The sequence below is a fragment of the Piliocolobus tephrosceles genome, chromosome 18 (genome assembly GCF_002776525.5).
Source record: "Piliocolobus tephrosceles isolate RC106 chromosome 18, ASM277652v3, whole genome shotgun sequence".
In the NCBI taxonomy this organism is placed as follows: Eukaryota; Metazoa; Chordata; class Mammalia; order Primates; family Cercopithecidae; genus Piliocolobus; species Piliocolobus tephrosceles.
The window spans coordinates 55,872,666-55,900,526 of record NC_045451.1 but is presented as its reverse complement, the minus strand read 5'-3'; the positions used below and the strand labels follow the sequence as shown (position 1 = coordinate 55,900,526).

General features: G+C 39.2%; 1 protein-coding gene across 4 annotated transcripts in view; it reads left to right on the top strand.

The window, feature by feature from the left end:
• PSMA8 (proteasome 20S subunit alpha 8) overlaps nucleotides 1-26,429 on the top strand; it is a 57,121-nt gene extending 30,692 nt beyond the window's left edge. For 3 of the 4 annotated variants that reach the window (XM_023207505.1, XM_023207503.1, XM_023207504.1), the window contains exons 5-7: nucleotides 12,438-12,557; nucleotides 12,675-12,737; nucleotides 25,926-26,018. In XM_023207505.1, the coding sequence (XP_023063273.1) occupies nucleotides 12,438-12,557; nucleotides 12,675-12,737; nucleotides 25,926-26,018 (276 nt within the window). Of the gene's footprint in view, nucleotides 1-12,437; nucleotides 12,558-12,674; nucleotides 12,738-25,925 lie in introns of all 4 variants that reach the window. The other variant, XM_023207502.1, reaches the window with a different exon arrangement.
• The last annotated feature ends 1,432 nt before the right edge of the window (nucleotides 26,430-27,861 follow it).

Genomic DNA, 27,861 nt, shown 5'->3' with positions numbered 1-27,861 from the left:
GCCCCTATGAAAAAGGGAGGAGGACAGACAATATAAAAATCTGACAATATAAAAGGTGGTGTGTATATATATATGCTGTGAGTAAAATGAGACAACAAGGTTAGGAGGATAGCGAGTGACTGGTATATACAAGGTGGTCAGGGAAGGTCCCTTTGCAAAGGAGACATTTGAACAGATACCTAAAGAAAGTGAAGGAGCAAGCCAGCCAGTTATTTGCTTTGGTGTTCCAAACACAGAAACAAAAGGGCAAAATCCCAAGGCAGTAGCATGTTCCATATTTATAAAAAATAGCAACTAGGCTATTATAGCTAGATTTCTATGCTAGATCATACAGGCTGAGCATCTATAATCCAAAAATTAGAAATCTGAAATACTTCAAAATCTCAAACTTTTTGAGCACCAACATGACTATGCTACAGCAAGTCAACAACAAATACAGTGGTAAGAAATGAAGTATTCAGAGGTAGGGGGCTAGATCTTATAGGACTAGAAAGCCTTGGATAGGTCTTACAATATTTAAAAAAAAAAGTGATATAGAAAGCCATTTGAAGTTTTTACATATTAGAATAACACAATCTGATTTATACTTTTAATGTGTCTCTCTAGCTGCTATATTGAGAATAGATGGTAGGGAACTTAGGGTAGAAGCAGGGAGATAAGTTACAGGCTATGTTCAATAATCCAGGCAAGAACTGATTTAGTTTAGAGGCATTGGGCCAGGGAAAGGTTGGGAAGGACCAAGCATAGTCTACAAAGGAGGAGAACTCAGAAACCAGTGTTCTGGATCCCAAGTGAAAACAGTATTTGAAGAAAGAGTTATCAGTTTACTCAATTCCATCAAGTAAAAAGAGGACTGTGAAATGAATGAATTTAGCGATGTGCAGGTCATTGGTGACCTTGACAAGAACAGCCTGGATGGAGGATGGTGATGAAAGCATGACTGGAGTGGATTTAGAAGAAAAAGGCTCATACCTGTAATTCCAGCACTTTGGGAGGCCAAGGTGGGAGGATCACTTGAGGCCAGGAGCTCAAGACCAGCCTGGGCAACATAGTGAGAGCTCGTCTCTACAAAATTAAAAATAAATAAATAATAAAAGAAAAGGGGAGAGGGAAGATCAAGAATCGTTAAGGAGTGCTGAAACCATCAAGTGAAAGATGGCTGGGAAAAGGATATTCACGTGGTGCCACATATTACTTGTTAATCACAAAGTTGTGGCAGACACCACCATCACCATCAAACTTAGCATCTCCTATAATAGGATAAACTGGCATTGTATGCCTCCTGCTCTGGTGCAATGGAAAAGAAATAACATGACTTTAGTAGTATTATTGCCATTGGATTTAACCTAAACCTATTGAGGGAACAGTCTGCTAAATCTCAGTTGTAAAACATTCTACAAGATACTTCAAAAATGTTAATGTTAATGAAAAACAAAATAAAGGCATGGAAACTTTTCTAGTTTAAAGGACACTAAAGAATTAATGCAATCCATGATTTTTGACTGTATACTGGATGTGGGAAAAACAGATGCAAAGGACATTCTGAGGACAACCAGAGACACTTAAATATGGACTGTGTATCAGATAATGTTGTGTCTGTTTTAAATTTTTGGGGTGTGATGATTATAATGTAATTATATAAGAGAACAACTTTGTGGGGTTTTGTGGCAGGGGGGAGTTGTTGGGTTTTTTTTTTTGGAGATGGAATCTCTCTCTGTCACCCAGGCTGGAGTGCAATGGTACCATCTCAGCTCACTGCAGCCTCCACCTCCCAGGTTCAAGCGATTCTCCTGCCTCAGCCTCCCAAGTAGGTGGGATTACAGGTGCGTGCCACCATGCCGAGTTAATTTTTAGGAGAGACAGGGTTTCACGCTGTTGGCCAGGCTGGTCCGGAACTCCTGACCTCAAGCAATCCACCCACCTTGGCCTCCCAAAGTGCTGGGATTACAAGGGTGAGCCACTGTGCCTGACCGAGAACAACCTTGTTTTAATGAGATAGATGCTGAAATATTTAAGGATGAAATATAATGACATCTGCAACTTCACCATGGAAGTGTGTGTGTGTGCGTGTGCACGCGTGCACGCGTGCACGCATGCACTCATGCCTGTATCTGAATTGAGAGAAGTAAAGCAAATACCTCAAAATGTTAATAGTTCATGAATCCAAGCAAAGAGTGTGATGTTAGTTGTTTGTTGTACTTGACACTTTTCGTAAGTTTAGATTTTTCCAAAATACAAAATTGAAGAAAAGGAAATAGGAAGTAAAAATAGTGCTTTTAAGAAGTTTGGCTATAAAGGGGAGCAGACAAACAAACAGTAGCTAGAGGAGAATATAGGTTCAAGGGAAGTTTTTTCCCCCCAACATTGACAGAGCTATAGGATTCCTTCATTCAACAACAGTATTAAGCTCTTACTGTGTACTAGGCACTCTTCTGGACACTGGGGATAGTGGTGATAAAAAAAATCTCTACATTTTAGAGATTAGAGAAAGATAAGCAAAACATATGGTTTTTAGATGGAATTAGAATCTACCCAGATGATTCATTTGACCTGCCTGATTTGGTACCCATTGTTTAAATCTGAAAAACTACAGCCAGGTGTGGTGGCTCACACCTATAATCCCAGCACTTTCGGAGGCTGAGGCGGGTGGATCATCTGAGGTCAGGAGTTCGAGACCAGCCTGGCCAACATGGTGAAACCCCATCTCTACTAAAAAAAAAAAGTACAAAAAATTAACCGGGCCTGGTGGTGCAAGCGTATAATCCCAGCTACTTGGGAGGCTGAGACAGGAGAATTGCTTAAACCCAGGAGGCAGAGGTTGCAGTAAGCCAAATTCGTGCCTTTGTACTCCAGCCTGGGCAACAGAGTGAGACTCTGTCTTAAAAAAAAAAAAAAAAAAAAAAGAAAAAGAAAAGAAAAGAAAAGCTACAACGTTATGAACTTTCAAGCAGGTCTGGAATCCTTATTGTTTATGAGTTGCTTGGCTTTATACGCTTAAAGGATTTGGCCAAATATGATATAAAGTAAAAAGTGGCAGATTTCAAAATGTGATCTGCAAACCCCTGACCCATTAGGTAAAAACTATTTTCCTAATTATCCTGAGACAATATTTTCCATGTTCACTGCCTGGATACATACCTTGATGACATAAAAGTCATCATGGATAAAATTGCTGGTATCTTGGTACCCAACTGTGTTAGCTCTCATTTTTTTCTTTACCACCATACATTTGCAGTTAAAAACTCGATAAGTTTGACTTTCACATGAATTCTATTTGATGAAACTGTAAGGATTGTTAGTTTTATCAAATCTTGACTCAGGTGTGTATCTTTTAACATTCTGTGTGATGAAATGGAAGTACTCATAAACATGTTTGCTGCAGGTACAGTGAATGTCTTGAGGAAAAGCAGTTTTGTGATTGTTTGAATTGCAAGCTAAAACAGCCCATCTTTTATGGAACTTTATTTTTACTTGACAAAACAATAAATAACCATGGTTATTAGGACTTGGAGATTTGGCAGGACATATTCTCAAGGATGAGCAAACTGAGCCTGTTACTTTAAGGAAACAACTACCAGTTGTTGCCAATGATAAAATTCAAGTTTTCAAGCAAAAATTATAATTTTGGAAAACATGTATTTGCCACAATGAGTCTGACAGTTTCTTTGTGAAAAATTAATAAGCATGATTATTTAATGTTTTAGAAATCACATGGGTTAACATTTAGAAGATCTGCATAATTCAGTAAACTAGTTTTCCAAGTGAGCAAGCATGATATTACGAAATCTTACGGCCGGGCGCGGTGGCTCAAGCCTGTAATCCCAGCACTTTGGGAGGCCGAGACGGGTGGATCACGAGGTCAGGAGATCGAGACCATCCTGGCTAACATGGTGAAACCCCGTCTCTACTAAAAAATACAAAAATCTAGCCGGGCGGGGTGGTGGGCGCCTGTAGTCCCAGCTACTCGGGAGGCTGAGGCAGGAGAATGGCATAAACCTGGGAGGCGGAGCTTGCAGTGAGCTGAGATCCGGCCACTGCACTCCAGCCTGGGCAACAGAGCGAGACTCCGTCTCAAAAAAAAAAAAAAAAACAAAATCTTGCAAGATAAAATACCTATTCAAAGCAAACATTATGTAGGTTTTACCAGTCCCTATTGACTATTAGAAATTAAAACTGAGAAATTTTAAAATACTAATTTATTGTCAAATAATAAAAAACCAAGAGACTTTAATAAAACAGTAAAAAAGTTTATGTGGTTGCAGATTTGAATTTGCAATTAACTACCACCTGTTGCATCGAATATCCACACTTTTCTGAGAAGGGCATTAAAATATTCCTCCCTTTTCTAACTGCATATTTGTGTAAGATTATACTTCAGCCATAATAACATATTGTAATATGTTGAATGCAAAACAGATAAAAGAATTCAGCTTCCGTGAAGCCAGAGAGTAAATATATTTACAAGACAAATATATTGTAGACAGTAAGTATATTTGTACCACTCTTCTCAAAAAAATAGTTTTGTTTTAGGAAATATGATTCTTTCATAAAAACATGTTTATATTAACATGTGTTGTAGATGGAATTGGGTCCCCCAAAATGCATACATTGAACCCCTAACCCCCAAAAATTGGGCCTTCAGGGAGATAATTAAAGTTAAATGAGGTCATAAGGATAGGACCCTAATCCCATGGAATTGATGTCCTTATAAGAAGAGACAGAGACAACAGAGAGCTCTCTCTTTTGCACGAACATGTATGTGTGTACACAAGAAGAAAGGCCTTGTGAGGACACAATGAGGAAGAAGCCATCTGCAAGCCAGGAAGAGAGCCCTCACCACAAACCAAAATTGCTAGCACCTTGACCTTGGACTTCTAGCCTCTAGAACTTTGAGAAGGTAAATTTCTGTGGTTTAAGCCACCTGGTCTGTGGTATTTTGTTGTGACATACCAAGCAGACTAATATAACGTGTAATGGGCTTATTTTTAAATGAATTAATTTGGCTGGGCGCGGTGTCTCAAGCCTGTAATCCCAGCACTTTGGGAGGCCGAGATGGGCGGATCACAAGGTCAGGAGATCGAGACCATCCTGGCTAACCTGGTGAAACCCCGTCTCTACTAAAAAATACAAAAAAAAAAACTAGCCGGGCGAGGTGGCCGGCGCCTTTTGTCCCAGCTACTCAGGAGGCTGAGGCAGGAGAATGGCATAAACCCAGGAGGTGGAGCTTGCAGTGAGCTGAGATCCGGCCACTGCACTCCAGCCTGGGCGACAGAGCGAGACTCCGTCTCAAAAATAAATAAATAAAATAAAATTAATTAATTAATTAACGAATTAATTTTTAAAAAATTTTTCTTAGTTTCAGTTTCTAATTATTGGTTCTGGGATCTGATTTTATACTACTTACACACTGATAAAATTAGCCTGCTGCTGTTTCATGGATACTGGCAGAAGACAGAAGACCCTCTGGGTCAGAAACAAGAGACCTTATTACTCATGGCACATCAAACAGCATGAGTATCAGCATATTTGCATAGATTCCCTTTATCCCCAAGACCCACAGAGTTGATGTAATATGGCCTGGTTGAATGCTGTGCACAAAGTTGGTCTGCTTCATAGCTAAGGAACATCAAGCATGGAGAGTCTCCTGGTTTTATAGCAAGCAATAAGCTAGCCTGCCCTTTATCTGAGGAAAGACATCTTTGTCTCAAGATTACCAGCTGCATAGACAACCCTGAAAAACAGAGCCTTGTCTGGGAGCCCAAGGCACATGATATCTTTCAACAATAATACAGTAAATACCAAAAAGTATAACACAAACAAAAGCACTTTGGAGTTCCCAATAATTTTTAAGAGTATAAATTGCTAATCTGTAGCAGGGATCAGAAAACTTCTTAAGGGCCAGATGGTAAATATTTTAGCCATGTAGGCATTGCAATCTCTGTTGCACCTACTAAACTTTCCCATAGTAGCATAAACTAGAAATAGACCAGAAATAGATTTACATAAATAAATGGGCATTGTGATGTACAAATAATGCTTCGTTTGCAAAGACAGGGAACTGACTTGCAGTCTATAATTTTCTGACCCCTAGACTATATATAGCGTTGGTTTATATGTATGTAGCAATGTGATACAAACCTTATAGAGGAGGATTCCTGACACAGGGTTAAGCTGCGTATGGAAATAATTGATCTTAGAGACCAGTTGAGAAGCCATAAGCCACTTGGGATATCCAATCCATTATTATGTAATAATACATCAATTTTAAAAGTACTCTTACATTCTCTTAAAAAAGAAAAGCCTCTGTCGGTCACACTTTGCTTCCAACTACCACCCCATTTCTCAGCAAATAGCATGCGTTTCATGATGATGCCAGTTTCTCATGCCTGCGAAGTGCCATTGGTGGCACAGAGGAAGCAGATGGATATGATGGGTCTTCTTAGTGATAGCTAAGAAACCCCTGAACTTGGGGTATCTACCGCTTTTGTAATAGGCAGTGAACAAACCTCTTTTTCTGCAGAAAGACGTGACCTTATTCCTCAAGTTTGTTGGCTACTAATACAGTCCTGAGGAATAGCGCTGTCAAGAGTGGTCAAGGCCAAGTGTTCTTGGCACAGCCAGAAAGAATGTTCACTCTAATTGTCAACAGTGTGATTCTGTTAAAATTTAAGTCAGATCAGGTCACCCCTCTGTTCAAAATCCCCTCTTGCCTCCCAAGTAAGTCAGAGTAAAAACCAAAACCCTTACAGTGGTCTAACCTTATCTGGCCCCGACCTTAACTCTCCAACCCAAAGCTTATTAACTCCTCCATTGCTTTCCTACTCAGTCACACTGGCCTCTTTACTGTTCTTCAAAGGCCAGACGTGTACCTTCCTCAGGGCTTTTATCTTTTGTTCTTCCTTATTGTTTCCTCTGCCCAGAGCTTGCATGATATCTGCATGGCTACCATCCTCAGCCTCTGAGTGAAGCCCCTCCTAACTGGCCTTTCTTCCTATCTTGGCTTTACTTCTCTCCTAACAACTAACGTACTGTTTATTTTACATATTTCGTTGTTTACCTTGTTTATTATCTGTCACTCCCCCTCTAAGCTTTAAGGTCTATGAGTGCGGGGATTTTTGTCTACTTTTTTTTTTTTGAGACAGAGTTTCGCTCTTGTTGCCCAGGCTGGAGTGCAATGGCATGATCTGGGCTCACCGCAACCTCCACCTCCTGGGTTCAAGTGATTCTCCTACCTCAGCCTCCCAAGTAGCTGGGATTACAGGCATACGCCATCATGCCCAGCTAATTTTGTATTTTTAGTAGAGATGGAGTTTCTTCATGTTGGTCAGGCTGGTCTCAAACTCCTGACCTCAGGTGATACACCCGACTTGGCCTCCCAAAGTGCTGGGATTACAAGTGTGAGCCACCGTGCCCCACCTTTTGTCTACTTTTTATACTGTTGACACACAAGTGCTTAGAATTGAACCTTGTATACAAGGTGGCCATACGTATTTAACAAATAAATGAATACTAGATAATAACATAATGCTGTCTACTTGATTCTCAGCTAGAAATGTTCTCTTCGTTTGAACTTTTGAGGCATTAGTAATTCTTATAGCTTTTTAGAATTGTTTCATTTCTTCTCTTGTCAAACAATTTAGTAAGGGAAATTTGTGTTTTAAGCATTCAAGGTTCATTTTACAGCAAACACTAATCCTATATTTTAGAGTGAAAACATAATATTAATAGCATTCAGATCATGAAATGATGCTTCTAAATGCCTACTTTGACTATAATCCTATTTTACTGATTTTTCAAAATAATGTTTTATAGACATTTAGTGGCAGGAATTGAATATGTTCTTGCTTATTAGTTCTAAGATATTGGTATTTAAGTGTGTATCTAAGAAGTTGTACACATTTTTAAAAATATTCTTCCTTTCACTTACAATATAGCTTGTAGATTTGTAGGAATGCCAGCCTGGCCATTAGCACTCATATTTTATATTTAAAACTTTGTTTCAGTTTACTATGTATTTCTTGAAAAGCTTGCATTTTTTAAGTTTTTAAATAAAATTAGCTCTTAAAGAACATTGATGAAAACTGGCATCTAATATGCTGTGCATTGAAGTGGTTACTTAATTTAAAAGCTATTCTATACTATTTTAAGGAGACCCATATGCATAGACTTAAGTCCCACCCTGACTAATGATGTTGATGATTAAGGGGCATGTTTTGCTCTTGTCAGTATGGGCCATAATGTTTCAAAATGGTAAGAACGTTAACTATGTTGTATACTTCCAAGCAATGTTTCTCAAAGTGCATTTCTTTTAATGTCAACAGGTATTAGGTAAACAAGCTCTCTAGCTAAGTAATTTTTTTAGCTATTTAAAGAAATTCAGTAAGTTTTGTTACCAAAGTACATCTGAATCTGCTAAAAAGCATTTAAATATTCTAGAAGCAGGTAAAATAGTAGTCCCCAAGATTACTTGAATGTAGAGCCCTGTGATCATAGATCCTTTCTCTACTCTGATGTTTTGTGGGATTCACTTTGGAAAATGCTGCCATAAAAACTTAGAACCTCAGAGTTGAAAAGACTTTAAAGGCTGTTTAATATAATCCTCCAATTTATTGTTTCTGACAACACTTGACCAGTTTTGCCTTCTGTTTATATTTCAAAAATAATGGAAATTGTGATGTATTTATTGTTAGTAGAGTTTTTTGTTCATTTCCCCATCTCTTTTTTTTAGTGTGGGAGAGCACACTGAAGATTTACTCTGGAAGTTAGCAAGCCTTCAGATGAGAAAAGCTGATTTGCACTTGTCAGCAGAGACCTTGTCCTTCCTTAGGGTCACATAGCCTCATGGGAAGATTATTATTTTTTAGGATATATATTAGGAAGTGCCATTTTTATAAGCATCTGTTGAAGGGAAGGGATCAGGATTGGGCAGAGGGAGACATTGGACTGCATTGTAGTCTCAGTAAAGGCTTCAGTTGACACCATGGAGTGCTCTGGATCTGTAGTGGCTCATCAGAGCTGTTCTAAGTTGGGGTGAAGGGACTGCACATTGATACTCTTCATCACTCAGTCAGTGTAGGCTGGCCCTGTAAGAGCATGTGACCTTCCCTGAGGGAGCTCTTGTTAACCAGGGAACCTTCCCAAGAGAGGTAAGAGCTGAGGGCTGTCTGCCATTACCACTTCCAGTAGCCACAGGAATAAGGTTTTTGTTTCTGGAGGTGTATGGGGCAGTGTGTCACAGGATGCACTTCCGAGATCTGTCAGTGAGATTGTTTTTGTCTCCTAACAACAAAGACCTGATGATTCTTAACATATAGGATTGATTTTTCTCACATAATGAAAAGTCTGAAAGTAGGCAGATGCTGGTATTTGTCTCTTTTAGTCTTAGTCTTTTTCCATGCTCTCAGGATGGCTGCTAGACCTCTAGCCAATATGTCTGCATTCTAGGCAGCAAAGGTTCCTAGGAGCTTCACCCAGTGACTTCCACTTGTGTACACCTATTTGTAAGAGAAGCTAGGAAGTGACATATTTCAGCAGTCACATTGCCTAGAGTTCTGTCACAAAGGAAGAATGGATATTAGGGTTGTCAGCTAATAGTCTTTGCTGTAGAAAATCATCATTAATCTGAGGAGGCAGGTAGGAAAAGCATTGCAAAACTACCAGAGTCATTATTGAAGTGGATTGGGGTGGGTGATGGGGCAAGGGAGGGTGGGGATCTGAGTGTGGCAAGAACAGGCTAGATTTTAGAAAACAAGTCGGGTGGGTAAGAGTTAAAGATTTTGACATTAAGAATTGGAAAAAGTGGATAGGAAAGTCGCCAGAAATGTGCAGGGTAACCTTAAAGGCCCAATGAAGTTTTTGGATAAACCACTACCTGAAGCCACTAACTGTGTACTTCCTCTCTGGGTGGTAACTAGTTACCAAAAAACAAACAAACAAAAAAACCGAGTAGCAAATAGACTTCAAAGTCACACCAGGCTGAAGGCTTTACCTTTGATCTTGGTGAAATTTCAAGGCCACAAAATTTAATTTAGAAGTTTCAACAACTACTTATATTAATCCTCTGAAATATAATGGCATAGAGAAAGTTATATGAAGTAAAAAGAATCTTTTGCTAACCAGAATAGTATATTGTTATATAATGTAATATAAATGGTGGGTTTTCATATTTATGTCCTAAAATCTCCTTTGAGAGTTCTTTCCCATAATCACAATACTAAACAGCTGGCCAGGCACGGTAGCTCACACCTGTAATCTCAGCACTTTGGGAGGCTGAGGCAGGCAGATCACCTGAAGTCGGGAGTTCGAGACCAGCTGGCCAACATGGTGAAATCCCATCTCTACTAAAAATTTAAAAATTAGCCAGGCATGGTGGCAGCCACCTATAATCCCAGCTACTTGAGAGGCTGAGGCAGGAGAATTGCTTGAGCCCAGGAGGCAGAGGTTGCAGTGAACCAAGATCACGCCATTGCACTCCAGCCTAGGTGACAGAGCGAGACTCTGTCTCAAAAAAGAAAACAACAACAACAACAACAACAACAACAACAATAATAATAATAACACTAAACAGTTGTAACTGAGACATTCCCCTATTTAATGCCAGTGAAAGGATAGGCCTTTCTGTTTGTTCCTTTTACTCTGTAATCATCCTAGGAAAGGGGCATGTGGCAGCATAGTGTATCAAATTAAAAGCTTGGTTTGTTGATTCAGACCACAGTTTCAAAGCTTAGCTCTTCTGCTTACTCTCTGTATGATCTTGGTCAAGATTACTTGAGTCAGTAATTCACAAACAGCTGATTTTGTCCCACCTAAGAGACATTTGACAATGTCTTTGACAAGAGATATGTTTGGTTGTCACAACTGGGGTGGGAGTTGCTGCTGGCATTTAGTTTGTGGAGCCAGTTAAAAATCTCACAATACACAGGACAGTCCTCACAACAGAGAATTAACTGGCCCAAAATGTGAACAGTGCTGATATTGAGAAACCGTATTTTAACCTTTCCAAACCTCCATTTCTACATCCAAGAATTGGGGTTAGTAACAGTACCTATTTAATCATTTTCGTGATGGTTAAATGAGGTAATCCATGTAAAGTGCCTGACTTAGTGCCTGACACATAAGTGTTCTGTTAATATAAAATTTAAAATCTTATTATCATCATTATTATCATCACGATTACTAATCTGGATATTTAGGCTGAATTAAAACAATATGCAGCCTTCTGCCTATAGCCATGCAGCCAGGAAAATCCATTTGCATTTTTCCTTCATCTGATGAAAATGTGTAAAGGACAAAGAAAAGAGGAATAGAATAGACACCCTTCTTGCTTAAGAGTCAAAGAAGATAATGAATCAATTAGGTTACCACTATACTTATTCTAAAATCTACAAAAATGGTGCTCAGCCCAACTTAGGTAAATAGCTTTCTTCGTGTTGATGTCAGTTTTTTCCCTCTCTTTGCTTTCTTCTTTTTGTACCATGTTGTAAAGTTATAGCTCCTTGCCTCTCCACATCTTTTCAAGTTTCTACTTTTTAAAATCCTTTCTGAGCCAGGCACAGTGGCTCATGCCTGTAATCCCAGCACTTTGGGAGGCCAAACTGGGAGGATCACATGAGTCCAGGAGTTTGAGACCAGCCTGGGCTACATAGCGAGACCCTGTCTCTAGAAACAATTCTTTTTTAAATTAGCCAAGTGTGGTGCCACATACCAATAGTCCCAGTTACTTAAGAGTCTGAGGTAGGAAGATACCTTGAGCCCAGAAGGCCAAGGCTACAGTGAGCAGTGATCATATCACTGTACTCCAGCCTGGGCCACAAAGTGAGACCCTGTTTCAAAAAAATATATAAATAAAATAATTTCTGGTTATCAAGGATTTGGGAGACATTATATTGATAGAAAGCATTAGCCAGGACAAAGCATTGGTATATTTAAAAGAAAAAGTTGGCCAGATATTGTGGCTCACGCCTGTAATCCCAACACTTTGGGAGGCTGAGACAGGAGGCTCACTTGAGGCCAGGAGTTTGAGAACAGCCTGGGCAACATAGCAAGACTACCAAAAAAATAATCAGCTGAATGTGGTGATGCATACCTATAGTCCCAGTTGCTCAGGAGGTTCAGGTGGGAAAATCACTTAAGCCCAGAAGATCAAAGCTGCAGTGAGCTATAATTATGCCACTACTACACTCCAGCCTGGGCAACAGAGTGAGATCCCATCTCTAAAGCAAACCAAAAAAAGGAAAATAAAAACCATGCTGCCATTACAGACTATTCTGATAATAACCAAATGAACTACTGAAATGTTTGCTACGTTTTCAGATCTATAATTTTCATTTGGTAATTTTATTAAGGTATACTGGAGTAAACTCTAAACCTCTAAACTTAGTAACCATAAATTCATTCATACTGCAATGATATTTATAAATTAACTTTTATTTTTCGAGGCAAATGCAATAGGCCGAAGTGCTAAAACTGTTCGAGAATTTCTAGAAAAGAATTACACAGAAGATGCCATAGCAAGTGACAATGAAGCTATCAAGTTAGCAATAAAAGCTTTGCTAGAAGTAAGTGATCTAATAAAGCATATTCAGGAAATCATGAGTTTTTTTCCTCATCCATTTTTGTTTATTAAACACAAAATTTGCTGAAGTAATTCTAATAGCATACTTGTTCTACATTAGGTTGTACAGTCCGGTGGAAAAAACATTGAACTTGCTATAATAAGAAGAAATCAACCTTTGAAGGTAAGTCATTAACCAAAGAGGAAAAAGTATCTGTAGTATAAAGTATTTTGACAAAAGTTAAAGGTTGTTGGCCTCTAGGCTTCCGATATAATGTTGTCCTTCATTAATGTCAAATAACCTCCACTCATTTCTGACTGTCTACTGGTTTTTTGTTTGTTTGTTTTTCTGTGTTTTTTTTTTTTTTTTTTAATGGAGACAAGGTTTCGCCACATTGCCCAGGCCGGTCTCTAACTCCTAGAATCAAGTGATCAGCACGCTTTGGCCTCCCAAAGTGCTGGGATTACAAGTGTGAGCCACCGCACTCGTCCTATCTACTGATTTTTATGTATTTCCATTACTTTACATTTGAAAGTGCCTTGAGCGTCTTGTGAGACTTAAACTTTAATACCTAGCATGATAACCTTTCCATATTTCTTTGTGCCAAGTCTAATGTTATCGTATGTATAATATCTGTCAGCCATTGTGGGTGAAAACTGCTGGACTGCAAAATAAAATGTTCAGGATATTGTGATAGAGGACCCACTGGCTAAAGAGCATTTGAAATGTAGTTCACTATTGTTCATTAGGTAGAACCAACCATGCAATATAGTTTGCCAACTAGCTCTCTTTAGCTGAGATTGTACAAAAGCACTCAAAATTTGGGAAACTATATTAGAAATATACTTAAAGGGGCTGGGCGCAGTGGCTCAAGCCTGTAATCCCAGCACTTTGGGAGGCCGAGACGGGCGAATCATGAGGTCAGGAGTTCGAGACCATCCTGGCTAACATGGTGAAACCCTGTCTCTACTAAAAGATACAAAAAGCTAGCCGGGCGAGGTGGCTGGGGCCTGTAGTCCCAGCTACTCGGGAGGCTGAGGCAGGAGAATGGCATAAACCCGGGAGGGGGAGCTTGCAGTGAGCTGAGATCCAGCCACTGCACTCCAGCCCGGGCGACAGAGCAAGACTCCGTCTCAAAAAAAAAAAAAAAAAAAAAAAGAAATATACTTAAAGGATTGTTTTATACTCAGACATGGCAGTGTATGCCTGTAATCCCAGCTACTTGGGAGACTGTGGTGGGAGGATCACTTGAAGTCAGGAGTTCAAGACCAGCCTTGGCAACATAACAAGACCCCCATCTCTATGGGAAAAAAATAATAATAATTATTATTTTTTTTAAAAAAAAGGATTGTTGCCGGACGCAGTGGCTCACACCTGTAATCCCAGCACTTTGGGAGGCTGAGGCGGATGGATCACTTGAGGTCGGGAGTTCAAAACTAACCTGACAAACATGGTGAAACCCCGTCTCTACTAAAAATACAAAAAAATTAGCTGGGCGTGGTGACAGACGCCTGTAATCCCAGCTGCTTGGGAGGCTGAGGCGGGAAAATCACTTGAACTCAGGAGGCGGAAGTTGCAGTGAGCTGAGATTATGCCAGTGATCTGGGCAACAGACCGAGATTCCATCACAAAAAAAAATTTTTTTAAAGATTGTTTTGCATGTATCTTTTCTTTGGTTTTAAGGAAAATATTTCAAGTAGTATTAAAATTAGTACCATCTGGAGCAGTGGGTTTTTTGTTTGTTTCTGTTTTTGTTTTTGTCATCATGGTTGCTTTGACATCAATTTTCTACCCTTTATTATTCAGCTAACAGATGGGATATGAGGATAAGACAACAGCAAAGTTTCAATAAATAAGAGAAATGGGGACAGGATGGTGGAGCATGCCCCTGCAGAGCCCCACATAAATCACAGGGTGCTGAGCACAGAGTGTGGAAATGGGTATTATCCAGGTTTTTGTCACCCCTGCTGCTAAGAGCCCAGGGACAGATGCAGCAACACCATAGGGGCACAGAAACCACTGAGGCCAGAGTTTGCCTGTTCCGCTCCATAATATACCTATGTGTGTACACATAGACATACACACACACACACACACACACACACACACACACACAGAGTTATACACGTATTTTTGCTTATGAGCGGTAGAACGGTATGCTTACTGATAGCAGCGTTATACTGTCTTCCACATGATACTTTAGGAGAGGCTATGTAGGGAACAAAACACATGCTTTGGAGTTGGTAGACTAGGATTAAGTTCCAGCAGATACATTTGTTTAACAATATGACCTTGAGCAAGTTGCTCTGATCTTCAGCTTTCAGTTTTCTTCCCTATAAAATCAGTCTAATGATAACTTCATCAAAGGGCTGTTGTCATAAGTAAATGAAATGGTGTGAGATAGTAGTATCCTTTATAGTAGGTGCTCATTAAATGGTGTTTTACAGATTGGAGGTTTGTGGCAACCCTGTGTTGAACAAGTCTGTCAATGCCATTTGTCCAACAGCATGTGCTTACTTTGTGTCTCTGTCACATTTCTGGTAATTCTCAGAATATTTCAGACTTTTTAATTATTACTATTATATATATAATGTAGTAACAATGTAATTATTATATAATGGTGATCCATGATCAATGATCTTTGATATTACTGTGTTAATTGTTTTGCAGTACCATGAACTGCACCCATGTAAAACAGTGAGTGAACTTAATCAATAAATGTTGCATGTGTTCTGACTGCTCCACTGACCAGCCATTCACCCGTGTCTCTCCCTCTCCTCAGCCCTCCTATTAACTGAGGCATAACAATGTTGAAAATAGACCAGTTAATAACCCTATAAGGGCCTCTAAGTGTTCAAGTGAAAGGAAGAGTCTCATGTCTGTCATATGAGTTTTAAATTAAAAAACTAGACTTGTTAAGCTTAGTGAGGAAGGCATGTCGAAAGCCGAGACAGGTAGAAAGCTAGGCCTCTTGTGCAAGTTATTCAAATTGTGAATGCAAATGAAAAGTACTTAAGAAAATTAAAAGTACTTAAAGAAAATTTAAAGTGGTACTGCAAGTGAACACATGAATGATAAGAAACTGAAACAACCAGGCCAGGTGTGGTGGCACGCACCTGGCCAACATGGCAAAACCTGTCTCTACTAAAAATACAAAATTTAACCATGTGTAGTGGCACACACCTGTAATCCCAGCTACTCTGCAGGCTGAGGCAGACGAATCGCTTGAACCTGGGAGGCAGAGGTTGCAGTGAGCTGAGATGGCACCACTGCACTCCAGCCTGGGCAACAGAGTGAGACTCCATCTAAAAAAAAAAAAAAAAAAAAAAACAGCCTTGTTACTGATATGGAGGTTTTAGTGGCCTGGCTGAAGATCAAACCAGCCGCAACATCCCTCTAAGCCAAAGCCTAATCCAGAGCAAGGTCCTAACTTTCTTCAATTCTATCAAGTCTGAGAGGGGTGAGGAAGCTGCAGAAGAAAAGGTTGGAGCTAACAGAGGTTGGTTCATGAGGTTTAATGAAAGAAGCCACCTTCATAACATAAAGGTGCAAGGTGAAGCAGCAAGTACTGATGGAGAAGCTACAGCAAGTTATCCAGAAGATCTAGCTAAGACATTTATCTTCAGTGAAGGTGGTTATACCAAACAACAGATTTTCAGTGTAGATGAAACACCTTTCTGCTGGAGGAAGATACCATCTTTGATAGCTAAGAGGAGAAATCACCTCACTGCCTGGCTTCAAGGGACAAACTGTCTTGTTAGGGGATAATGCAGCTGGTAACTTTAAGTGGAAGCCAGTGCTCATTTACAATCAATGGATGGCAGCACATCTATTTACAGCATAGTATACTGAATATTTTAAGCCCACTATTGAGACCTAACACTCAAAAAAAGATTCCTTTCAAAATGTTACTGCTTATTCACAGTCCACCTAGTCACCCAGTAGCTCTGATGAACATGTACAAGGAAATTAATGTTTTAGTGCCTACAAACACATCCTTTCTGCAGCATGTGGATCAAGGAGTAATTTTGACTTTCAAATCTTATTTAAGGAATATGGCCAGGCATAGTGGCTCACATGTGTAATCTCAACACTTTGGGAGGCCAAGGCAGAAGGATTGCTAGAGGCTAGAGGTTTGAGATGAGCCCGGGCAACATAGTTAGACTGTATCTCTACCAACATTGACTGGGCACAGTAGCTCATGCCTGTAATCCCAGCACTTTGGGAGGCTGAGGCAGGCAGATCACTTGAGATCAGGAGTTCAAGACCAGCCTGGCCAACATGGTGAAACCCCGTCTCTACCACAAATATAAAAATTAGCTGGATGTGGTGGGGGGAATCTATAATCCCAGCTACTCACGAGACTGAGGCAGGAGGATTGCTTGAACTCAGGAGGTGGAGGTTGCAGTAAGCCAAGATCGTGCCACTGCACTTCAGCCTGGGTGACAGAGCGAGACTGTCTCAAGAAAACAACAACAAAAAAAGTCCTGGCACAGTGGCTCATGCCTGCAATCCCAGCACTTTGGGAGACTGAGATGGGTGGATTGCTTGAAGTCAGGAGTTCAAGACCAGCCTGACCAACATGGTGAAACCCTATCTCTACTAAAAATACAAAAATTAGCCAGTCATGGTGGTAGGCATCTGTAATCCCAGCTACTCAGGAGGCTAAGGCAGGATAATTGCTTGAACCCAGGAGACAGAGGTTGCAGTGAGCCAAGATCGTACCATTGTACTCCAGCCTGGGTGACAGAGCAAGAAAAAAAAAAACAAAAAAAATTAAAAAAACAAAAATATCAACATTAACAGGAGTTTAGAATAAGTTGATTCCAACCCTTATGGATGACTTTCAGGAGTTCAAGACTTTAGTGGAGGAAGTCACTGCAGATGTGGTACAAATAGCTAGAGAACTAAAATTAGAAGTGGAGCCTGAATATGCAACTGAATTGGTGCAATCTTGTGATAAAACAGATGATAAGTTGCTTCTTAAAGATGAGAAAGGAATGTGGTTTCTTGGATGAAATCTCCTCCTGGTTATGATGCTATAAACATTGTTGAAATAACAACAAAAAATTTAGAGTATTATATAAACTCAGTTGCTAAAGCAGTGACAGGGTTTGAGAAGATTGACTCCAGTTTTGAAAAGTTCAGTTGTAAGTAAAATGCTGTCAAACAGCATCTCATGCTACAAAGAAATTTTTTGTGAAAGGAAGAGTCTATCGATGTGGCAAACTTCATTGTTGTCTTATTTTAGGAAATTGCCACAGCCACTTCAACCTTCAGCGACCACTAACTACGTTAATGAGTCAGCACCATCATCATCAAGACAAGACCCCACCAGCGAAAAGATTACTACTTGCTGGAGCCTTACATGGTTGTTAGCATTTTTTAGCAATAAAGTATTTTTAAATTAATATATGTTGTTTTTTTGGACATAATGCTATTGCACACTTAATAGAGTATGGTATAGTGCAATCATAACTTTAATATGCACTGGGAAACCAAAACATTCATGTGACTCAATATTTGCCTTACTGCTGTGGTCCTGAACCAAACCCACAATTTTTCCAAGATATGCCTGTATGTGTATTCATAAACAGAGAGAGAATATCAATGTGTAGTCAGTTTTAGTCATTTATTCTGGCTTAAAGCAGCTACTGTGTCTTTTTACCTTAGATTAAAAATTTTAAAAGAATGTAAAGAACGTTATGTAAAGCTTGTCATTTTCTACAACTATTAAACAAAAAAATTTACCTTTCACTGTAATCTTAGGCCACCAAAATACGAAGAGAAGTGAGTTTGTCAGTACTAATATTAAGCACTTTCTCCTTCTTCTATTCCTTCTCACTTGCTTTTTGAAAATCTGCTACACGTTTTTGGCGGCCGGGCACAGTGGCTCATGCCTGTAATCCCAGTACTTTGGGGGTCCAAGGCGGGTGGATCACCTGAGGTCAAGAGTTCGAGACCAGCCTGGCCATCATGGTAAAACCCTATCTCTACTAAAAATACAAAAAATTAGCCAGATGTGATCATGGGTGCCTGTAATTTCAGCTATTCAGGAGGCTGAGGCAAGAGATTCGCTTGAACCAGGAGACAGATGTTGCAATGAGCCGAGATCGTGCCATTGCACTCCAGCCTGGGCAACAAGAGCAAAACTCCATCTAAAAAGAAAAGTTGTTTTAGGCAGACATTTGAGAATAGTTTCTACTGAAAATGGAAAATTCTCATTGGAAAAAAATGAGTTCCCATTGACCTGAGGAGAAATTAAAGCAGAGGTTAATGTGTTAGAACAAACGCTTTTGTCTACAAGTTAAAACAAAACAAAACAAAAAAACTCCAACTCATAGTGACTTACACAACAAGAAAACACAACAAGTTTTATCTCACAGATTAAAGTATACACCTGCTCCAGACACAGTGTGTTTAACAACACGATGATGTCCTCATGGATCTAGATTTGTCCTGTCCCTCCACTCTGCAATTTTGAATATTGGCCTCATCCTAAAGTTAGTTTGTTTTACTAAGGTTGATTCCTCTCGGGACCACCAGAGGCAATCAGAATGATTTATTTTCCTGTTAACCTCTTATAGGAGAGGGAGAACTTCCCTAACTTTGGAGTGTAAGTCCCTCCCTTCAATCTGATTGGAAGACTGAAGACATCCTCAGAACAGTCTCCAGAAGATTCTGTTTGCTGGTTGGCTAATGCTAAGCAATGGTATAGAATGGATGTTTGGTAATCAACTGTAATGTATTCTCTAGGAAGTTTTTCAATGTCTTCAGAGTCTGAAATTGCTTAACTGAAAATTATTTTAAAATAGACTTGCATCTGGTTTTAAACCAATTTTGCCAAATTTCGACGTATATAGAAATCGTCTCAATTATGTTTGTTTACAGAGTTTTAGTTTGTGGATCTTGAATAACTGTGATAGACTCCACATGAAAATATTATAAATCCTATTGCATTCTCGATTTTGATAAATCTTTGTGTGGGATACAGTTCAGTGAAGTGATCAAATGTAGAGCTCTGGCTGGGCATAGTGGCTCATGCCTATAAGCCCAGCACTTTGGGAGACCGAGGTGGGTGGATCTCGAGGTCAGGAGTTCAAGATCAGCCTGGCCAACATAGTGAAACCCCGTCTCTGCTAAACACACACACACACAAATTAGCTGAGTGTGTTGGCGGGCACCTGTAGTCCCAGCTACTTGGGAGGCTGAGGCAGGAGAATCGCTTGAACCTGGGAGGCAGAGGTTGCAGTGAGCCAAGATCACACCACTGCACTCCAGCCTGGGCAACACAGTGAGACTCTGTCACAAAAAAAAAAAAAAAAAAGTGAGGCTCTAGAGCTACCCTAGTTCAAATTCTAGCTCTACCATTTCCCAGTATAAACAAATTACTTCTCTGTTTCTGTTTTCTTATCTGTGGATTAATAGCCTTTCCAATATGGTTATGATGAGTACTGTATTATTAAATTAGAAAAACACATAAGATATAAGAAATGTGCTGAGTAGTATAAATCTTTATTTTTTGATGCCTCTACCCCTTCTTCTTAAGCTGATTTTAGAGGTGGACTGGTTTTCTAGTTATTCTCTGACCTGTCCTTGGCAATTCCAGTTGTATCTAAGTTACTAAGAAGTAAATAGTATTTACTAAATATGAAAAACATGAAATCTCTTAATTTTACAAATGTACTTCTTAAATCACTGACTATGAGCTGAAATTTTAACACTTTGACAGGAAATAGTTTGACTTAAGGTATATAAGTAGACTTCTACAACTTCAGTTTCTGGCATTATGCTGGATTAGATAATATAAAAACTCTTCTGCTGTAAAACACGAGGACAATCCTAGATGAAATATAACTAGTTTTTTAAAGACATAACTGAGCTTCTGCAAGAACTAAAAGAAAATCCCCGGGGACCAAAAATGAAACGTACACTGAAAGCCAGAGGTAAACATTTGAACTAAACTGCCCTGGAGAAGGATACTTGTCTTCCCTAGCCTAGGAGGTTGGATATAAACACCTACTTGGGGCCAGGAATCAGTAGAAAGGTAGAACTTTAAACATTATCTCATTTGATGCCAGGATTCTTCCATGAAAGGATGGACCAGGCTGGGCAGGGTGGTTCATGCCTATAATCCCACTTTGGGAGGCCAAGGCAGGCAGATCACCTGAGGTCAGCAGTTTGAGATTAGCCTGGCCAATGTGGTGAAAACCCATCTCTACTAAAAATACAAAAAATTAGCCGGGTGTGGTGGTGTGCACCTGTAGTCCCAGCTACTCAGGGGGCTGAGGCAGGAGAATCACTTGAGCTAGGGTGGTAGAGGTCACAGTGAGCTGAGATCATGCCACTGCACTCTGGCCTGGGTGACAGAGTAAGACGCTGCTTCAAAAAAAGTGAGATCTGAGCAGTGGCTCACACCTTGTAATGGCAGAATTTTGGGAGACTGAGGCAGGAGGATAAGTCCTTATTTATCGATAATAACATTGAATGTAAGTGAACTAAACTCTCCAATCAAAAGATATAGAAGGACTGAATGGATTAATAAAAAAAAAAGACCCAATGATCTGTTGACTATGAAAAACATACTTCACCTATAAAGATAACCATAGACTGAAAATAAAGAGATGGAAAAAGATATTTCATGCCAATGGAAACCAAACAAGAGCCAGAGTCACTATACTTATATCAGACAAAATAGATTTCAAGACAAAAACTGTAAGAAGAGACAAAGAAGGTCACTATATAATGATAAAGTGGTCAGTTCAGCAAGAAGATGTAACAGTCTTAAATATATGTGCACCCAACACTGTAGAACCTAGATATATAAAGTAAACATTATTAGAGCTAAAAAGACAGATAGATTCCAATACAATAATAGCTAGAGACTTCGACACCCCATTTTCAGCATTGGACAGGTCTTCCAGACAGAAAATCAGTACAGAAACATCAGCCTTAAACTGCACTGTAGATCAAATGTATCTAATAGATACTCACAGAACATTTCATCCAACAACTGCAGAATATGCATTCTTCTCCTCAGCACATGGATCATTTTCAAGGACAGACCATATTTAGGTCACAAAATAAGCCTTAAAATATTCAAAAAATTGAAATAATATCAAGCATCTTCTCTGACCACAGTGGGGAAAAAAACTAGAAATCAATAACTAGAGGAATTTTGGAAACTATACAAATACATGGAAATTAAACAATATGCTCCTGAATGACCAGTGAGTCAATGAAGAAATTAAGAAGAAAATTGAAAATTTTCTTGAAACAAATGATAATGAAAACCTAACATATCAAAACATGTGGAATACAGTGAAAGCATTACTAAGAAGGAGGTTTATAGCTATAAATGCACACATCAAAAAAGAAGGGACACCAAAAAAAAAAAAAAAAAAATAGAAAGATGTTCCATGTTCATGGATTGGAAGAATCAGTGTTTTTAAAAGGTCCATACTACCCAAAGTAATCTACAGATTCAATGCAATCCCTATCAAAATACCAATGATATTCTTCACAGAAATATTAAAAAAAATGAAATCTATATAGAACCTCAAAAGACCCAGAAGAGCCAAAGCTCAAAGCTGCCCTAAGCAAAAAACACAAAACTGAAGGAATCATATTGCCTGACTTCAAATTATACTACAGAACTATGGTATCCAGAACAGCATGGTTCTGGCATAAAGACAGACACATAGATTAATTAAACAAAATAGAGATCCCAGAAACAAATCTACATATCTATAGTGAACTCATTTTCGACAGAGGTGCTAAGAACATACACTGGGAAAAAGTCTCTTCAATAAAGGGTGCTGGGAAAACTGGATATCCATATACAGAAGAATAAAACTAGACCCCTCTCTCTCACCATATACAAAAATCAAATAAGAATGGATTAAAGCCTGTGACCTCAATCTATAACTACTACAAGAAAACATTGGAGAAAATCCCCAGGACATTGGTCTGGGCAAAAAATTCTTGGGTAGTACCCTACAAACACAGGCAACCAAAGCAAAAATGGACAAATAGGATCACATCAAGTTAAAGAACTTCTGCACAGCAAAGCAAACAATCAACAAAGTGAGGTGATAGCCCACAGAATGGGAGAAAATATTTGTAAATTTACCCTTCTGACAAGGCTTTAATAACCAGAATGTATAAGGAGCTCAAACAACTCTATAAGAGAAAAAACAATAATCTGATCAAAAAAATGGGCAAAGGATTTGAATAGACTTTTCTCAAAAGAAGACATGCAAATGACAAACAGGCATATAAAAAGGTCCTTGGGCTGAGCTCTTGCTTGTAATCCCAGCACTTTGGGAGGCGAAGGCGGGAGGATCCCTTGAGCCTAGGAGTTTCAGACCAGCCTGGACAACACAGTGAGACCTTATCTCTATAAATATAATAATTAAAAAATTAGCCTGGTATGGTGGCGTGCTCCTGTGCTCCCAGCTACTTGGGACGCTGAGGTGGGAGGATCACTTGAACCTGGGAGGTCGAGGCTGCAGTGAGCCACAGTTGTGTCACCGTACTCCATCCTGGGCAACAGAGCAAGACTCCATCTCCAAAAAAAAAAAAAGGTGATCAACATCATTGATCATCAGAGAAATGCAAATCAAAACTACAATAAAATATCATCTCACCCGAGTTAAAATGGCTTATAACTAATAGACAAGCTACAGCAAATGCTGGCAAGGATGTGGAGAAAAGGGAATCCTCATACACTGTTGGTGGGAATGTAAATTAGTACAACCACTATGAAGAATAATAGTTTGGAGATTCCTCAAAAAACATAAAATAAAAGTACCATATGGTCCAGCAATCCACTACTAGGTATATACCCAAAAGAAAGGAAATCAGTTTGTTGAAGAAATAGCTGCACTCCCATGTTAATTGCAGAACTGTTCACAATAGCCAAGATTTGGAAGCAACCTTAGGGTCCATCAACAGATGAATGTATGAAGACAATGTGGTACTTATACACAATGAAGTACTGTTCTGCCACAAAAAATTAATGAGATCCTGTCATTTGCAATAACATGGATGGAAGTGGAGGTCATCATGTTAAATAAGGCAGGCACAGAAAGATAGACATTGCATGTTTTCACTCATTTGTGGAATCTAAAAATCAAAACAATTTCACTCATGGAGATACAGAGTAGAAGGATGGTTACTAGAGGCTGGAAAGGGTAGTGGGGGGCAGGGGCAGGTGCGGATGGTTAATAGGTACAAAAAAATAGAATTTATAAGACCTAGTATTTGATAGCACAACAGGGTAACTATAGTCAATAACAATTTAATTGTACATTTGAAGATAACTAAAAGAGTATAATCAGATTGTTTGTAACACAAAGGATAAATACTTGAGGGGATAGATACCCCATTCTCCATAATGTAGTTATTATGCATCGCATGCCTCTATCAAAATATCTCATGTACCCCATAATATATATACCTACTATATACTCACAAAAATGAAAAATAATTTTTTGAAAAGGCTTTTTCAGGCTGGGTGCAATGGCTCATGCCTGTAATCCCAGCACTTTGGGAGACCGAGACAGGCAAATCGATTGAGCCCAGGAGTTTGAGACCAGCCTGGGCAACATGGCGAAACCCTGTCTCTATGAAAAATACAAAAGTTAGCCGGGCGTGGTGGTTCACACCTGTAGCCCCAGCTACTCCGGCTGCTGAGGCGGTAGGATCGCTTGAGCCCGGGCGGCAGAGGTTGCAGTGAGCTGTGATCATGCCGCTGTACTTCAGCATTAGGCAGCAGAGCAAGACCCTGTCTCAAAAAGGAAAAATAAAATGAAAGATGCTTTTTCAAAGGAGGAAATTATTTCTTCCCCAAGTAATACCACATCACTTTATTCAGGTTTTTATTGTAATGATCTATTTATATGCCAGTTTTTTCCCACTAAACTGTGAAATCCTTAATAGCAGGTAAGAATTATATTCTTCCACTTTACTTTCAGAACCCATGGAACTCCCAGTAATTGCTTGATGGGTAAATTCATTTTATAAACGTTCATTTCATAAAACGTTTAATTAACATATTTTATGTAGATTATTGACAAATACAGATTTTCTGACACACCTCTTTATAGGTGAAATGGAAAGAGTTCTGGAGTTGAAATAAGAATCAGAGACCTAATCTTTAATCCTTCTTTAATCTTTTCAAATATAATTTAGCTTTGTGAATCTACATTTTCTTATATATAAATTCTAGTGATGGACTAATTACTAAAATCCTTCACATCTCCAACATCTTTGAAAACTTGCCTTTCCATAAAGCTGATCATATATCAATTTAATAGATACCTCTTTTGGTATTAAGATCATTACATTTAGATTTTTGTATTCACTGAAGTTAATAATTGCCCTCTTGGCCAGGCGTGGTGGCTCAGGCCTGTAATGCCAGCACTTTGGGAGGCTGAGGCGGGCAGATCATTTGAGGTTAGGAGTTCAAGACCAGCCTGGTCAACATGGCAAAACCCTGTCTGTACTGAAAATGCAAATCTATCTACTAAAAGTACAAAAATTAGCCAAGAGTGGTGACACATGCCTGTAGTCCCAGCTACTCAGGAGACTGAGGTGGGAGAATCGCTTGAACCCGACAGGCAGAGGTTGCAATTGCATCACTGCAGTCCAGCCTGGGCAACAGGGAGAGACCCTGTCTGAAAAAAAAAAAAGACAAAGAAATTGGCAACCTGGTGTCAAACCCCTGACCTCAAGTGATCCGCCCAACTTGGCCTCCCAAAGTGCTGGGATTACAGGCATGAGCCACCAGGCCTGGTCAATAATTGCTGTCTTATAGCCGCAAGCATGTAACCTTGGATCTACTTGTGAACAGTACAACAGAAAATCAAACTACACTGCAAATTATTACAAAAATAAAACCTTTTTTGCTTTCTACTTACAGGACATAAAGTAGCATAAATTATCTTTTCCCATCTCATTTGGCTATTCTATAAACTGATGAAATCATTAAACCCTATCAGAGAATCACACAGTAGGGTGCGGTTGGGAGAGTTAAATAATGAGTCTTTGTTCATGAATAAAATTAAGCTTCGCATTAAAATGTTTTTGGAGCTACATGCACATATAGGAATATAATGCAATATCGCTTTTTGCCCCACTTTCTTTTTTAGCACAGTGATAGTAGAAATGTCAGAGATCTGGTTTTGCCCGTAATTGTTATTGCTCTTAGACCTTTTGAAATGCTTCATTGTATATTTGAAGTTACAAAATATAAAGTTATACATAGAAAATACAAATTTATTAAATATTGGAATTCTTCATATTGTAAATATTTAGATATTATTTGTATAATTGACATTTGATCTTTAAATTTTTTTCTCTTTTCAGATGTTTAGTGCAAAAGAAGTTGAATTATATGTAACTGAAATAGAAAAGGAAAAGGAAGAAGCAGAGAAGAAAAAATCAAAGAAATCTGTCTAATTCTTAGGATGACCCCTGGGAGCTCTTAATGTTTTGTTTTATTTTACTGCCTGAGGTTGTTTAGTGAAATTTTAGAGGGAAACAGTTACTTTGAAGCATTACATGTAGTACTCATGTGATGTTTTGAAAATGCCAGATCTGTGGCTGTCTTCATTCTACTACATAGTCAAACATAGGTTTATGTGAAGATTTTCTTTGAAAGGGAATTTCAATAATTGTTGAGAGCAGTCATAATTCCACATAAGCCTGAGACTCTATAATTTGTCCAGTGTCTTACTTATCTTTATATATGCAAATATAATTTAAAAAATTTTTAATTAAAAAAATTTAATACTTTGGTGATGTTTGAGTATTGACTACCAGTTAAGGACATAGCTATTCCAAATAAACTAAATATAATATGGAGTTGCATTTCTCAAAGAATGACAAAAGCATCCTTATACTGATGAGTTCTTAAAATGTTGTCAGAGCCTTCTTCATTTTACAGTATTTCGTTATTTTTATTTTACCTTTTTCATTTTACAAGTTGCAATATACTGTTTTGTTCATGGAACAAATGTAGGCCGAATTCAAACATGCAATTAAAGCATGGGAAAAGCTTCCAAGGGCATCTTAACAGGATGCTACATGAAAATAAGGAAATAAATTAATACATATAACTTTTAGTTTAGATTTTTATTTTATCTCAAGTATGTCCAGTGTGTTTGGTTTGTTACATGTTCCATGAAATATCTGAGTGTGTGTTTTGTATTGGTATTATGGTAGGCTTATTGGGGGAACAAGAAAAATATAAAAAGTGATCTCTGCCCACAGAGAGGATTTAATCCAAATGGTCCACAAAAGGAATGTGCTTAATTCCTATAGTGAGTTTATATTTTTGAAAATAAATGCTAGTAAATATTCTTTCTGTTGTTTTAATTAATTGTTTATTTATTTCAGAGGTGAGGTCTCACTGTATTGCCCAGGCTGGTCTCAAATTCCTGGCTTCAAGCAATCCTCCTACCTCCATCACCCAAAGTGCTGGGATTACAGGCTGAGCCACTGCACCCGGTCTTAACGTTATTTTTTGAAAACAAGGAAAGAGGTTGAGATTTTGCAGAGGAATGAAAATAGTAGGGGAAGGCCAGGCGTGGTGGCTTATACCTGTAATCCCAGCACTTTGGGAGGCTGAGGTGGGCGTATCACTGGAGGTCAGGAGTTCAGAACCAGCCTGGCCAACATGGCAAAACCCCGGGTGGGGTCGGGTTGGTTTTGGGATGAAACTGTTCCACCTCAGCTCATCAGGCATTAGATTCTCATAAGGAGCCCGCAATCCCTTGCATGTGCAGTTCACAACAGGGTTCACACTCTGATGAGAATTTTGTTTGTTTGTTTGTTTGTTTGAGACAAGTCTCGCTCTGTCACCCAGACTGGAGTCAGTGGCGCAATCTCAGCTCCCTGCAACCTCCGCCTCTTGGGTTCAAGTGATTCTCCTGCCTCAGCCTCTTAAGCAGCTGGAACTACAGGTATGTGCTATCACGACCAGCTAATTTTTGTATTTTTAGTAGAGGGGATTTTGCCATGTTGGCCAGGCTGGTCTTGAACTCCTGGCCTCAGGTGATCCACCCGCCTCAGCCTCCGAAAGTGCTGGGATTACAGATGGGAGTCACCGTGCCTGACCTCCTGTAAGAATTGTTACTGCTGCCACTGATCTCACGGGAGACAGAGCTCAGGTGGTAATGCTCGCTCCCTGCATACCCCACTCACCTCCTGCTGTGCAGCTGGGTTCCTAACAGGCCACGAACTGGTACTAACCCACGGCCCTGGGGTTGGGGACCCGCAATCTAAGGGGTATGGTTGCAAT